Source organism: Chrysochloris asiatica, unplaced genomic scaffold (assembly GCF_000296735.1).
Source record: "Chrysochloris asiatica unplaced genomic scaffold, ChrAsi1.0 scaffold00090, whole genome shotgun sequence".
In the NCBI taxonomy this organism is placed as follows: domain Eukaryota; kingdom Metazoa; phylum Chordata; class Mammalia; order Afrosoricida; family Chrysochloridae; genus Chrysochloris; species Chrysochloris asiatica.
In genome coordinates, this window is record NW_006408608.1 from 10625097 (window position 1) to 10640600 (window position 15504).

The following is a 15504-nucleotide window of genomic DNA, read 5'->3' on the forward strand; positions in this document are numbered from 1 at the left end:
GAGTTCTGGCTTCATTACAAAAGAGGCAGTTGTTCACGTAAGCAGTTAGTCACATATTCCATATCCTCCTCCTATTTTGTAACTCTCCTTCCTCCTCTGTTGCTCCAGGTGAATAGAGCCCAATTCTGCCTTGGCCATTTGCAAGCTTTTAAGACCCCAGGCACTATCCAACAAACTAGAAGGTAGAACAGAAGCATTAAACACATTATTAGGCCAATTAACTAAAATGTCCCATGAAACCATGACCCTATCCTACATACCAAGAAATTATATCCATGAGGTGTTTGGTTATGCATAAGCAGCTCAACAGCTTATTCTTTTAAAAAAAAATTTGTTATTGTTATAAACACTTGTGTTCCTATCACACCACTTTTGCCGATTCAACTTTGTATAGCTGTACAACTTATTACAGCAAGTATAATTATTAGCTGTGCAGCAGTCCTGCCCTTAATCACTGTGTTTTTCCATCACTGGTAATGCCTGCTCCCCTTCCTCCCTCCTGTCCCTGGTAACCGCTTATAAACTTTGACCTCTACATTTGCCTTTTCTTATCTTTTTGTATAAGTAGGGTCATGCATTATTGTCCTTTTGTGATTGGCTTATTTCACTCAGCAAATGTCTCCAAACTTCATCCATACTGTATCATGTATGTATTAAGAATCCTTTTCTCTTACTGACTGAGTAGTTTTTAATTGTATATGTATCACATTTTATGTATTTATCTATTGATGGATATTTAGTTTGTTTCTACCTTCTGACTGTTATAATTGTACTACAATGTACAAGTCTCCTTATGAGTCTGCTTGTAAGTCTTTTGGATATGTACCTAGGAATGGAATTGCTGGGTCATAAGTAGTATTGTGTGGGTCATGACAAACTATGGATAACATTGCGAAGAATGAGTATTCCAGAACATTTAATTGTGCTCATGAGGAGTCTGTACATAGACCAAGAGGCAGTTGTTCAAACAGAATAAGGGGATACTAAGTAGTTTAAAATCAGGAAAAATGTACCCCAGAGCTGTATTGGTTCACCATGTTTGTTCGATCTGTGTGATGAGCAAAGAATCTGTTTGAGAAGCTGGATTGTATGAAGGAAAACATGATATCAGGATTGGAGGAAGACTCATTAACAACCTGCAATATGCAGATGATACAACCTTGCATGCTGGTAGTGAAGAGGTCTTAAAATACTTACTGATGAAGATCAAAGACTACAGGCTTCAATATGGATTGCACCTCAACGTAAAGAAATAAAAATCCTCACAAGTGGATCAATAAATAAGCATCATAAATGGTAAAAAGATTGAAGTTATCAAAGCTTTCATTTTGGTTGGCTCTACAATCAACACTCATGGAAGCAACACTCAAATCAAATGAAATACTGCATTAGACAAATTTGCACAAGGCCTCTTTAAAGTATTCAAGAGTAAACTTACCAGTTTGGAGGAGTAAGGGGCAGGTGCACCCAAGCCATAAGATTTTCAGTAACCTCATATGCATGGAAAAGTTAGACAGTGAATAAAGAAGAACATAAGAAGAATTGATGCATTTGAATAATGATGTTGGAGAAGAATACTAAAAGTACCATGGACTGCCAGAAGAATAAACAAATTTATGCTGGGTGAAGTGCAGCCAGAATACCCCTAAGAAGGTCAGGGTCGGGAGACCTCATCTCTCATACTTCAGACATGTTATCAGGAGGGACCAGTCCCTAGAGAAAGACAGCATACTTGCTAAAGTGGTAGGTCATCGAAAAAGAGGAAACCCCCCAGTGAGATGGATTGATACAATGGCAGCAACAGTGAGCTTAAATGTAACAACAATTGTGAGGATGGTACAGGACAGCCTAGTGCTTCTTTCTGTTGTGCTTAGGGTCTCTGTGAGTCGGAACCAGCGCAACAGAACCTAACAGCAGCAGTGGTAATAGTATTTTTAGCTTTTTGAGGCACTGCCATACTGTTTTCCACAGTGATTGTACCATTTTGAATTCCCATCAGCAATAAGTAAGAGTTCTGATTTCCCCAGATCCTCACCATTTGTTATTTTCTGTATGATTATATTTGGGGGTGATGTCATGTTCCTTGCCCATATGTTTAATTTCTACTTTTACTTTATATTGTCTACTTAATTTCAATATTACAAAATCATGGTTATAATTCTGTTGTTTATTATTTCTGCTGAATTACACTTGAAGTGATATATTTCCTTCTGTGTTTTATAGTTTTGGATCATGTCATTGTATTCAGCTGGATATTACTTGTGATGACAGTACTATAAAATATGCTATGAAATTGTATCCCTCCAGAGAGGATTTGCGTTTATTTCTGCCAGGTGATTTAGGGTATTTTCAGCTCAGGAGAATTTTAAGTTAGTTTCTTGGCTTTGAGTTTCCCAGGCCACACAGATACTTAAAATAACCTCTTAAATTTATAACATGAAGATGGCTCTGATATTATGAATTCTTTTTTGTAAAAATAATTTTATTCCGATTCAAAGAATTGCAAATTGGGAAGAATCACAAGAGAAGTTCAAAATGACATTCCAAAGAGAGAGCATACGTGTACATCTTTTATCAGAACATTATTGTACGGGGTGGTGGGGAATAATATAGGAGTGCAAATGACTGGTTGATGTTTAACATTCTCTTTAAGACTCGTTCATCAAGAATTTCTGTTGGATGAGGTATTCAATCTCAGTCATAGTTTCTTGCATTTCAGAGTCAGTTCCTGTAACAATTTGGGTGAGCCACCGTACAGTGTTTCAGAACAAGATATTTTGGTCAAGAATATAGCCATAAGCCACAAGCCACTTTCTCTAAAAAAAAAAAAAGCAAAAAGAGGACAGAATGGAGTTCAGTCCAGACCCATACCAGCCATTTTTATTAAGTCAAGCACCTCAGGTTTAGAGTGCTCTTTCTCAAAGTCAAAATATTCGTTGCATTAGATTGGATTCAGTCAAATGGTCACTATTTTATATAATCTTAGGACAGACATTAGTATTTTTTAAATGCTTTCAAATAGAAATTCAGCTCACAAATGGAGACCTATTATTCTGTGTGTTAAGGTTATTTGACCTTTCATTATATCAATGGTCTACATGGAGATATGGAACAAGAAACAATGGTTGAAATAATTCAGAAATCGGTCTTCCTAAAAACTCAAGGAAGAAATTTTGCTCACTTCACAATATTTGGGAAAAAAATTATTCATAAGTTACCTTAATCATAAGACTTGAGACTGACACAGTTAATATCCTTTCTTTTCTAGTTTGGTTTTTTAGCACTCCAAACAAAATTGTGAATTACTTCTACTAAATGTATAGGATGATAGTCCATGTTTTTTTGTTGTTGTTGTTTGTTTTTAAAGTTTTTATTGTGAATTGAGTGATAGTTTACAGCGGAGAACATTGGTCTTACACTCATTTCATTGCAACATGTTATGAATTCTTTTTTTTTTCCTTAAGTTTTTATTGTGGATTGAGTGAAAGTTTACAGGGCAAATCATCAGTTTACATTCAACAAATCATACAACTTGTTTCATCACAATGATTACAGTCCCCTCCATGTACCATCAGTTAACAGTATTTCTCTTCATTCACTTCAGCTCTTTTTTAAAAATAACAACACTCAAGCATATATAATAATTTACACCACCAAAGTGTATTATAAATTCTTAATAGGAGAATTTTTTTCTACCTAGAACCCACATCAAGATCAACAAATTTTGGGAAATCACTAGATAGTAGTCAGGTATTAGCTTGGGTGAAGGGAAAGTCAATAAACAATAAGGGAGAGATCAGCGTAGTGTAACCAGCGCAAAAGAGGTATGCAAAAGTAAGAGACAACAACAGTAAATATTATATGTACACAATCTTGCAGAACAAAAAATAATTTATGAGTAGGTGCACAGATAGATCTGTAAGCCAAACAGGTATGGAATCTTTTAGGCTCCTTTTGCAAGTGGACAGGTTTTGTTGTTGTAGATAGTTCAACCTTGTTTCTTAAGATGTAGTTCTTGGAAGGGCTGACTTTATGTTAGAGGCATCTGTTTTAATAATGGTGTTATTTTTATGTATTACTTTATTTACTGGTGTTTTCTTAGCAGGACAGTCTGAGAGGATATCTAGTCTACTATGTTTTCGTTAACAAAAGACAGTAAGAGAGGATATCTAGTCTACTATGTTTTCGTTAACAAAAGACAGTAAGAGAGGATATCTAGTCTACTATGTTTTCATTAACAAAACTATGTATTCTTTTGAAATACTAATGTTCAGGGAAAGAGAATGTAAGGGAGAAGACATGAGGCTATTGCTTGAGCCACTTACTAATGAAGAAGGCCTTGTCTGCATCAGCCTGTGTTACTTACTCCTTATTAATCAACCACCAAGAGGCCTCCCTCATTGTGCCTAATGAAATGACAGAGAATTAGGTGGCTCTTTTCCTCTCCTGGTTTTTGCAAACCTCCTTGCCATCTCCGGTGTGCATGCTTTCCTACCAGCTTAGATTTTCTTCCCTCCTCTAGGTTTTACATAAGAAAAATTTAGCTTAAAAAAAAAAATTATATTTACAGTCTCATGTTCCTTGATGTACTTATTAATGAGGACATCTCACAAAAGCTGTCACCAGTGATTCAATGATGGGAGCCTAGGAGACAGTTAGGGATGTCTGTACTGAGTAAGAACTGTGCTATACTGGGTCCAGCTTCTAATTGCCTCGGGAGCCATTGCTATCCTTGTCATTAGAGGATTAGTCTAAACCCTTTTTAGTGCATTTATGTCCTGTCGGTCTCACCTCTTCAGGTAATGAGTACTGTAAATGCTAAGTCCATTACTCAAACTATTGAAACTACAATGTTTATTTATCTCCAGCTTAATCCAAGTTTCCAAATGTGAATTGGGTTAAAAATATGCATGTTCAATCTAAATAGCATTTACTATCCCATCCCTCCCTAAGCTTGTTTGCTATTTTGGCTTTTAATCTCCTAGAAAATTGAAATGAATTTTTTAGGTTTTTGTTTTTCTTAAATAGAAATCTCAAACCTTAAAAAATCAAATACTTAATGGTATTAAGAGGTTAGGGGAAAATGTACTGTCATTAATATGTTGAAAAGTGAGATTATTTAAATGAGTATAATATCCTTAATAGTTGTGGCTGTGTTTATTTTAGAAAGTAAATGGTGATGAATTAGAACCCAATAAACAAGAGATACATTTATAGTTGGGGAAAATGCCATGCCTACTTTTAAGTCACTCGTTACTCTAGAAATCGTTCTCGAGTCCTACTGGTAACAAGTAGGACTTGATGATGATTACTGATGTTTACTACACTTTCCCCCTTTTGTAGTGTTTAAGTTTAATGTGTGTTATCCTATTTAATTCTTACAACAAACCTGGGAGATGAGTACTTTCATCATTTTCCCAGTGAAGAAGCTGAACCAAAGAGAGGTTAAATGAAGGTCACCATTCTAGTAGGTGACAGCGTGGCTCAAAACAGTGGTCTGGCTCCAAAACCCCTTCTATTCAGGAACTGACTCACCTGGTGTGGAAAGCTACTGACAATTGTTTTAACCTCCATCACCATCACTGCAGATTTGAAGTCCCACTCTTTGTAGCATGTTCTTAGTAGACGAGGTAATGTGGAAATCTGCTTCTGTAGTCCCCATTTGTTCATGTGCCCTTAGGATTCTGCATTATTCATGGTGCCAACTTGCTGCCCTCTTCTTTCTTTCAGTTTCTGTTCCAGCAACTGGGAATGTTGGTGTCCTTTGTGAAGAGCCACATCAGACCTTATATGGATGAAATAGTCACCCTCATGAGAGTGAGTACAAGTTTATGTTTGGCTTGTTCATCAGTGTTTGGTTCAAGGAAAGCTCAGAAGTAGGTTTGGATAGCATGATACAAAGATGGCATGGAGGTGGTATCTGACCGCCTCTGGCTTCACAATGGGGAAGGAGGAGAATCAAACTCAATGTCAGCCAGGGCTGATTCCTGTGAGGCAGAGGTAAGGCATGTCTTCACCCTTCAGCCTTCTCTACCAGTTCTGACACCAACTATCTCTCCCATGGCACACTCTATTTTTCTGCTGGATTTGATCATTAATTGCAGTGGCCACACAGAACTCACAGACAACACTCACAGTGATGGAGTTATTAGGGAAATTAGCAGGTTAAAATTCATGATCATAAATGCTTAGGCTTTAGTTCTTCAGTCAGGACAACCTCTTCTTAGCTGTGCCCATGGGCATGTCTCTGTCCAGTCTTTGGCCTCTCAGTCATGCTCAGGCAATGTTACAAAGCTCTTTTAGTGCTGCTGATAAATGCATAACGGGTGCTCCACTCTTGTCATGGATAAGTAAACCTAGTTTTCAGGAGACACCCACTCCAAAGCAAGCCATCTGCCCAAAGGCTCTCAGCTTTCTTGCTCTGTGGCCAGAAAGCCCGCTGCTCTGTCTCGTGCTCTTGTGCTGCAGCCTCTGATGTCACAGCTCATGTCTTCTGGATCAAGGAGCTTCCGCACTGGATCAAGTAGGGATCTTGGGGTCCAAATAATAAGGGCTCTATACCTGCTTCTGAGGTGGCTCATTTAAAACCCAGCAGAATGGCAAATTAACCAATCCCCACATTAGAGTTCCATACATCCTATTTGTATGGTCTTACCCAGTTATTTGAACTCCTGATGTGGTGCTGTAGCGTCAGCACTAGACTGCAAACCACATGGTCGGCAGTTCAAACCCACTAGCAGCTCCTCGGAAACCCTACACAGGGTCACTATGACAGTGCTTAATAACAACAGCACCCAGTCACTTGGGTGAGAGTTAGAAAGGCTGTGGCTAAAAGAGCCATATCAAGCAGTTCACATTCCTTAGTGCAATGTAAAGCTTTTATAATCTGAGATTCAAAAATGGAATAAGGTACCCTACTGGATTATGGAAGGAAGAAAGGCACTGTTGCTTCAGGCTCACAGAGCCCCTGGTATAAGGGTGTAAGGTGGAAGGGAAGTCTGAGGAGGAAACCCGAGTAAGTTTTCTACCATAAATAGACTCTTGAGTTATTTGCCTCATACAACAAAACAATTTCACTTTAATAACACAGCAGTGCTTGACTATTCCCACTAAAGCCCTTTTCCTTACTGCCCATAAAACCATGGCCTTCTGAGGGGCCTGGATATTAGGTTTTTCTTGGCCTATTAAATGCAGTGGGCTCCTGTCAGGCACTGAGGAAGAAGGCTTGCTACCTTTAAAAGCATAAACGTCACCTTCTGACTGCAGTGGCAGAGGAGAAAAGACTCCCTCCCCAGAATTTCATCACACATAGTAGCAGGTGCCAGAGGACTCCCCGTTGTTGGCAATATAATTTTTCTCTTTGAAGGGGGAAGCTGGCTCCCTGCTGTTCGCTATAATTTAAATGTCTCTGTTGGAAAGGTTGCGTTGCAGAGGTCTCTGTGCTCAGTGTTGGAAGATGATCTCTTTTCTTCAACACCAGACCTTTATAATCAGTTTGGAAAAACAGCAGGATGAAGATCAAGATGGCTGGCTTCAAAAATATGGCTCCCAATAACTGGGTCTCAGAACTGAGAAACAAAAAGAAAGAAAAGAAGTTGGGAAAAAAACTATATGTTTTTTAAAGACAAAAACTGGAATAACTATAAAGAAAAGGAGAAATTCCATTCTCTTTTAATTTCATTTTTTCAAGAAATTTTTTAAGCCCTTTCATATCAAATTAAAAGCTCCTCCATTCCCTGATTTCTGCTATAGCTGTAAGGCTTGTGTTCACAGAGTAGTTAGACAGAATGCTAAAGAGCCTGAGGGGTGGTATTGGGGGAGGGAGGGAAGGGAGTGTCTTTGTGGTTTAAATCAGAAGTAATCTCTGGCTTTTCCCCAAAAGAAGACTTATGACCAGAACTTAGAACTTAAGGATGTGAGGCAGGAGCCTCACACCTGTAAAACAAAGCTTTCGTTTTATCCAAGATAGAGAAGGTTTCATGGGAATTTCCTTTGGCTGGTGATCATCAGTATTTTCATGAGCTGCCTGAAGCCTGGGAAGAAAACATCTTTGTAAAGTGTGGTCAGAACTGGTACTCTTGGGCAGTATAGCTGGCCTCTCTGACGTAGGGAACGCCCTGTGAAGAATGGGTGGAAATCGATGGGCTTTTTCTATAGAACACACAATGTGGTTCAAGTGCATGGATACCAGATAAAGCATGGAGACTAGAAAACCCAGGCTGTTTCTTTTTTCTTCTGTGTGTGGTTGTTGTTATTTTAAGTTTATATTGTGAATTGAGTGATAGTTTATATGGGAGAACATCAGTTTTACCTTCATTGTTTTATTGCAATGATTACAATCTCCTCTTTGCTTCATCTTCAACAGTATTTGCTTCCATTCCTTCTTTTTTGTTGTTGTTTTTTTTTTTGGGGGGGGGGGGGGTACACAAAAACACTCAGAAATATATGATCATTTAAACAACCAAAGGGCACATTCTGCAAGACTGCCTCCTGGCTGCCAGCACACAGACCCGGCTGTTTCTTGGGCAAAGCTTTCTCTCTAGAAAAAAGTAGCTTTTTCAGAAAGAAATATGTGTCACCAGGCAGAGAAAAAGAAGGTTTTACCAGCATCTTCTATCATGGTTTCCATTTTCTAAAATACCATGCTTTAAACAACAACAGCAACAGTAAACATATCTGTAAAGCCTTTTACCTGAGGAATTTTCCTTTTTTTCATCAACTTCTATTCTGGAGTTCATAGGGACTCCCAGAATGTTAATGTGTTGCCATCATTAGTAGAGTTTCTGTTATTAAGCTTCCTCCTCTAGAGATCCTAATGAAGGTGGTAGGCAGCTGTCTTTGTTAGTGGAGTTAGAGACTTGGACCAGTTCACCCCACAATACCAAGGCAGAATCTGTGGCCAGTTATCCAGGTTTTTATTTTAGGAGCTTGTGTACAGTTATTTGTACGGCTGTAGAAAATGCTCATTTTGTGGTACTATCCAGGACTGAAAATGGTCTGGGTATTGAGGAAGATAGATGGATTTTCAAAAATCATTGAAGATACAAAAGAAAATCATTTTTAAATCCTCTCCTGCTTATTATACAGTCCATGTTTCAGTGTATTCATTAACTTAAAATATAGTCAGTCAGTCACACCCTCCATTATGTCAGATAGTATACTTCTTACCGGTAACAATCTTTTATTAAAAGTCCTTTTCCAATGTCATATCTCATTTCTTTCACCCAGCAGCCCTGTGAGTTTAGAAGGTAAGGTGTCCGCTCAGTTTCACAGATGAGGGAAATGCAATCTAGAATAAAGTCATTTATCCCTGCTTCATTTATCTAGTAAGGAGAGTCATGTCTAGAACTCCAGGCATATGACTTTAGTCTAAGGATGGAGGTAAGTAACCTCTGGCATATCTAGCCTTTCTTTGTGGATGGTACCAGTGAGTGTCTGGCCCAGTGTCCTGTCTAACATAGACCTTGGTGGATGTTTGTTGATAGAATGAGTACTCACTCAGGCCCATGATTTGTTCCTGTTAATGGAGATGAGCAGTCATAGCTGAGAGCCAGAGATTTTAGACACAGTGTTCCATTTATGTGGCTCACCTAGCATGGCTGTAGTCTTCCTAACTCATTAGGAAAGATGCCAAATGCTGTCAAGCAGCTTAAATTCAGAAAGGGCAAGAAATCTGTTAACAGTTGAGTTGCCCTCCAGTAGAGGTCAGAAAGTATCCAGAGTGAAGTATCCACCCTGGACACCTCAGGGCTCTTAGAGTGATTTAGATTTAGTCATGTGCTTATTCTGTCAAGATTGGCTTGAGTAACTAGGATATGCCAGATAGAGTCTGGGCATACAAAGATGGATCAGAGGAATCTTTTGCCCTTGATAGTTTACAGTTTAGTAGAGGGAGACTAAAAACCTGTTATTGTTGAGTTGATTCTGACTCATAGCAACCCTGTAAGGCAGAATGGAACTGCCCATACTGTTTCTTAGGTTGTAATGTCTACGGAAGCAAGCTGCCATATTGTTCTCCCTCTGTAGGGCTGGTATGTTTGAGCTGGTGATCTTTTGGTTAGCAATAAAGCACTTAGCCACCAGGGCCCCGTAGAGGGAGAGTGGCAAAGAAAATGAACAGGTGCTAGAAAGGAGAGGACTGTAAACGTCTGATAGAGGGAGAACAGGAAAGCACTCCTAGAATTGAGAGTAGAAAGACAGTAGGGCTTAGTTAAGCTGGAAATGGCATTCCAGTCAAAGGGAGGCTCATGAGCAAGGCACAGAGAACTGAACTGCGTGTGTTTGGGGAAGTGCCACTTCCTTTATTCTGTTTGTCTGTGACATCATGGGATACAAGAAGAGACCCTGTGAGAGGAGGATAGAGGAGGCCATTTTGGAGCAGACTATGTTGTTATTTGTTAGGTGCTGTTAATTCTGACTCATAGTCACCCTGTGTTGCAGCCACTGCGTCAGTCTACCTCGTTGAGGGTCTTCATCTTTTTCACTGACTATTTTACCAAGCATGATGTACTTCTCCAGGGACTGGTCCCATCTGATAACATGTCCAAGGTGCATGAGAAATCACCATCCCTACTTCGAAGGAGCATTCTGGCTGTCCTTCAAAAATAGATTTATTTGTTCTTCTGGCAGTCCATGGTACTTTCAGTATTTTTCTCCAACACCATAATTCAGTTGCATTCTTCTCTGGTCTTCTTTATTCATTGTCCAGCTTTCACATGCATATGAAGCAATTGAAAATATGGCTTGGGTCAGGTGTGACTTAGTCCTCAAAGTGACATTTTTGCTCTTGTATGCAGTAAAGACGTATTTATAGCAGATTTGCCCAATGCAGTTATGTGGTTTGACTTCTTAACTGCTGCTTCCATGAGTGTTCATTGTGGATCAAGTGAAATGAAATTGGGAAGACCATGGCTTCTTTCCAACCATCTCAATTCCTTGGCTTATATTTCAGCAGAAAGGCGCCTAACTTTGCTTCTTTCTGACTTTCTTCCTTATAGGAATTCTGGGTCATGAACACCTCAATCCAAAGCACAATCATTCTTCTCATTGAGCAAATTGTGGTCGCTCTTGGGGGCGAGTTTAAACTCTACCTTCCACAGCTGATCCCGCATATGCTGCGCGTCTTCATGCATGACAACAGCCCAGGCCGCATTGTCTCTATCAAGGTGAGTTAGCTGTAGGCAGCTATAAAAGAGATTTCCAGCTTTCTTCAGAGTTCTGGATGGTCAGCTAGGGGTAAGACCTTGTTCTGAATCACAGCTTGATGCCTAGCGCACAAAACCCAATCCAAAGACCACTAATACTTGGTGTTTGAAATGTACAGGCTATAGAGTGTTTATAGTCCTCTCTTGATTATCCTTATGTTTTGTCTCCTTATGTGAATGATTCTTGGCAAAAGCTTTATCCCAGACTAGTTTTCTCCATTATCCAGCAACTGATTCCTTATGAATTGAAATAAGCTCCTCAGAGAAAGCAAAGTAATATGCTGTTGTTGTTAAGTGTCATCGAGTCAGTTCTGACTCTTAACGACCCTGTATAGGGTTTCTGAGGAGTGGATGGTGAGCTTGAGCCACCAACCTTGCGGTTCAAACCGCCCTTGTAGTCCAGTGCATTAATCCTCAGTGCCACACCAGGACTCCAATTAATATGTAAGCCACATGAAATAAGAAAACAAAGAGTGCTACCAGACAAATGTGGAGTCCAAGTGTGGTGCTATAGGATAAGCACTGGATAGAAAGTTTGGTGGTTCAAGCTCACCCACAAGCTGCTCCTTGGAAACTCTATACAGGGTCACTATGAGTCAAAATCAACTTGAAGGCACTAAACAACAGCAACAACAACCAGAAAAATGTAGCTCAGACAAACAGTAGCCAGGCCTATAGGGTGTGCACACCAAGGAGATAGGCACTCCTTAGAACAATCAGTCACACAAAATCAAAGTGACAGCGCTTGCCCGAGATAAGCCTTAGAAGGCAGAGATGGCTAGGAAAGCAGACAAATGAAAACAGTAAACATAGGAAGGAGGTGGAAAGAGTGCTGCTCCGTTGTGAGGATTGCAGTCAATGTCATGAAACACATTATGTATGGACTGTTGCTTGGAAAACCAGTTTGCTTTGTAAGTCTTCATTCAAATCACAAAAATTTTTTAATAATAATAATAAAAAAGTAGTTCAAAGCCACTTAGTAAAGGCTTTTCCAAGTTCCCAAAGAATTTTGACTTACCCTTACCACTGCCCTTCTCGAGGTACTTAGATACTTGGTATCTGTTCAGTTCATCAGCCAGGCTTTTGCTCCCTTTGACAGTTGTTGGCTGCAATCCAGCTATTTGGTGCCAATCTGGACGACTATCTGCATTTGTTGCTGCCTCCTATTGTGAAGTTGTTTGATGCCCCTGAAGTTCCACTACCATCTCGAAAGTAGGTACCTGCCCTTTGGGACTAATCATCAGCCACCTTTTAAAGTTTTGTTGAAAATGCCCTTAGTTCCCAGGCCATCTCTCTCTTTCTCTCTCTCTGTGTATTATTTCAATCCCCATTATCTTACTTAGTCCAGAATTTTCCCAGGTTTATGGAAATTTTAACTGTCCCCATCCCACTGGAATATATGTTGGATCCATGTCACCCAACATACCTCAGAAGCCATTTCTTCCCATTCGTTGCTGATTGTTAAGGTAACCCTCACCCACTCTTCTGTTACTTTGAGATTGTTAGCAATTACTGTATGTTAGCGATTGTTGTAGGGCAGCATTAGAGACAGTGGACCGCCTGACAGAGTCCCTGGATTTCACCGACTATGCCTCCCGGATCATTCACCCTATTGTTCGCACACTGGACCAGAGCCCAGAGCTGCGTTCCACAGCCATGGACACGTTGTCTTCACTTGTCTTCCAACTAGGGAAGAAGGTAAAGAATGAGACCTGATCAAACAGGCACCCTTGTCTCTCACTTTGGGAAGAGTTTGTCTGTGAGCTTCTCCACTTATTAGTCAGTAGGTTTCAGCACCATCAGAGAACACTAGGTAATTTGCTTTTCTTGTTCTTTGTTTATTCAGTCTGTATTTATGGAACATCTGTATGGGCTAAGAACTATGCTGGGGGTGATACAGTAAACAAAATAAAGTCACTGCATTCACTCAATTACATTCTAATATAGCAAAGCAAATAAATAACAGTTTGTCCATAAAAGTGACCAATGTGAGCACAGAGAGATGCTTTTTATTTAGGACAGACAGGGAAGACCTCCCTGATAAGTTGACATTTGAACAGAGATCTGTTCAGATGAGTAATATGACCTGACCTAAAACGAGTACTCTCAATGCCAGGAGTAATATAGATCATAGGAACAAGGCTTAGAGAACCATTAACCCATTGCAGTAATCCAAATGAAAGATGGTGGAGGCCTGAACTAGTATGATAGCAGTGGGAATGACAGAACGTGAATCTTCTGAATTCCTCAGAGCTAGCCACTCAAACAAAGAATTACTTATAATGTAGTTATATCCTTTTCTCACTGTCCAACATAATGGTTTCTGGTCTCTTATAGTACCAAATTTTCATTCCGATGGTGAATAAAGTTCTGGTGCGGCACCGAATCAACCATCAGCGTTATGATGTGCTCATCTGCAGAATTGTCAAGGTGAACTGTATATATGCACTTCGTTGCTCTTTCAGAGTCCCCCATGGTAACCTTGACTATGGGAATAGTCCTAGCTTTTTAGCTCTATACTAGGAATCAGCTTCCTGAAAAGGATCAGATAGTAAATATTTCCAACTCTGATCATCCATTGTGTGTCTCTGGGTCTACCTGACTCTGTCCTTACAGCCGGACAGCTATCCTAACACTCCATGAATAAATGAGCGTGGCTGTGTTCCAGTAAAACTATTTATGGATGCCAAAATTTGAATCTCATATAGTTTTCACATGTTGTGAAATGTTAATCTTTCAATTTTTTTTTGCAACCATTTAAAAATATAAAACCCATTCTTCACTCAGGCTGTTTCCCACCCCCGCTCTCAACACTTCCTTGGTGTCCTCGTTGCTCACAGTTTCATGGTTCAGTGGTTGCATGCTCATGCTAAATTAGTGCTTGTCAGTGACCAAAAAAGACTGGTCTCCCATGGGGAAGACAGCCCACCCCATGATTCATCTTGTCCAGATACGGAGCTCTACTGCTTGTTTGAAATCCAGCCTCTTTAGAAGGTCTGAACCTCCCAAGAAGATTTCTAATCTAGGAGGGGTCTAGTGGATTTGCAGATGTTTTCTATAAACCTCTGGTTGTAGGGATACACCCTTGCTGATGAAGAGGAAGACCCTTTGATTCACCAGCATCGAATGCTAAGGAGTGGCCAAGGGGATGCACTGGCCAGTGGACCAGTAGAGACGGGACCCATGAAGAAACTACATGTCAGCACCATCAACCTCCAAAAGGCAGGTCCATCGCTTCTCAGCATCTTGGGAAGGAAAGCCCTGCTCTTCTCTCCTGTTCAAAACTTTCAACTCTTGCTACCGCCCAGATAACTAAAAAAGGTTTTTCTGGAAATTTAGATCATGTTGTTGTTGTTGTTGAGTTGGTTCCAACTCAAAATGACCTGATGTAGGGTTTCCAAGGCTGCCCATATTTATGGGAGCATAAAGTCTCATCTTTCTCCTGCAGAGCAGCTAGTGGGCTTGAACCACCCACCTTGTGGTTTGCAGTCTGGTGCTTATTGTATCGAGCCCCCATGATGTCATTTCATTCATGAACTTAAGTAATTTTGTCTTTCTCCGGGTATTTGAATTGTAATGTATACTTTTTTTTATAGTGGAAAGGTAGAGAACCAAGTGTCCTTTGATGTTCACTTGGAGCTTTGATAGATGAACCCTCTGCTGCAGACAGTATCCTCATTTTTATGCGAGTGGAGCAAAATTAGTGAGGCCTTCTGGTTAACACTGAAGCTGATGAAGGCTCTTTCAAGCAGTGCTTCTCAAATTTCAGTAGGCTCATAGGAGACTGGCGCTCATGTTAAAGTGCTGCTTCTGATGTTGGCAGTCTGAGATAGAGCCTGAGAGTCTACATCTCTAACAAGCTGCCGGGCAGTGCCAGTGCCCCAGGTACACGGCCCACACTCTGAGTAGCAAGGCTTTAGAGCTCTGAAGTAGGGAGTCCTCTGAGCTGTAGGATAATCACTAGATGGCTAACCTCAAGGGTACGCTTCAAACTCACCAGTCGCTCCTTGGAAACCCTATGCAGGGTTGCTATGGTTCGGAACTGACTCCACGGCACCTAACAACAACATGCTGATCAAAGCCCGAGACAGGACCAGCTTTTCCCCATGTATGCCACCAGCCCTTCACTTATAGCAGGCTGTTTCGAAGCATCTCTGGTGACTAAAATAACTAGTTATTTCACTGAGTGAAATGAATATTCCAGGCTGCTTATTTCCCACATTCTGCATTAGTCTCCAGAATCTCTGATTATTGTAAACAGCCCAGTTTGGATTTCATCATGGCACTAGTCTTCCTTTAT

At 40.2% G+C, this 15504-nt stretch overlaps 1 protein-coding gene across 1 annotated transcript in view; it reads left to right on the plus strand.

Annotated features, from left to right (window-relative positions):
* Nucleotides 1-15504, plus strand: part of MTOR (mechanistic target of rapamycin (serine/threonine kinase)) — a 160581-nt gene that overhangs the window by 50631 nt on the left and 94446 nt on the right. Inside the window, exons 20-25 of the mRNA XM_006866389.1 lie at nucleotides 5731-5817; nucleotides 10998-11165; nucleotides 12304-12416; nucleotides 12740-12902; nucleotides 13542-13634; nucleotides 14280-14426. Of these exons, the coding sequence (XP_006866451.1) occupies nucleotides 5731-5817; nucleotides 10998-11165; nucleotides 12304-12416; nucleotides 12740-12902; nucleotides 13542-13634; nucleotides 14280-14426 (771 nt within the window). The remainder of the gene's footprint in view (nucleotides 1-5730; nucleotides 5818-10997; nucleotides 11166-12303; nucleotides 12417-12739; nucleotides 12903-13541; nucleotides 13635-14279; nucleotides 14427-15504) is intronic.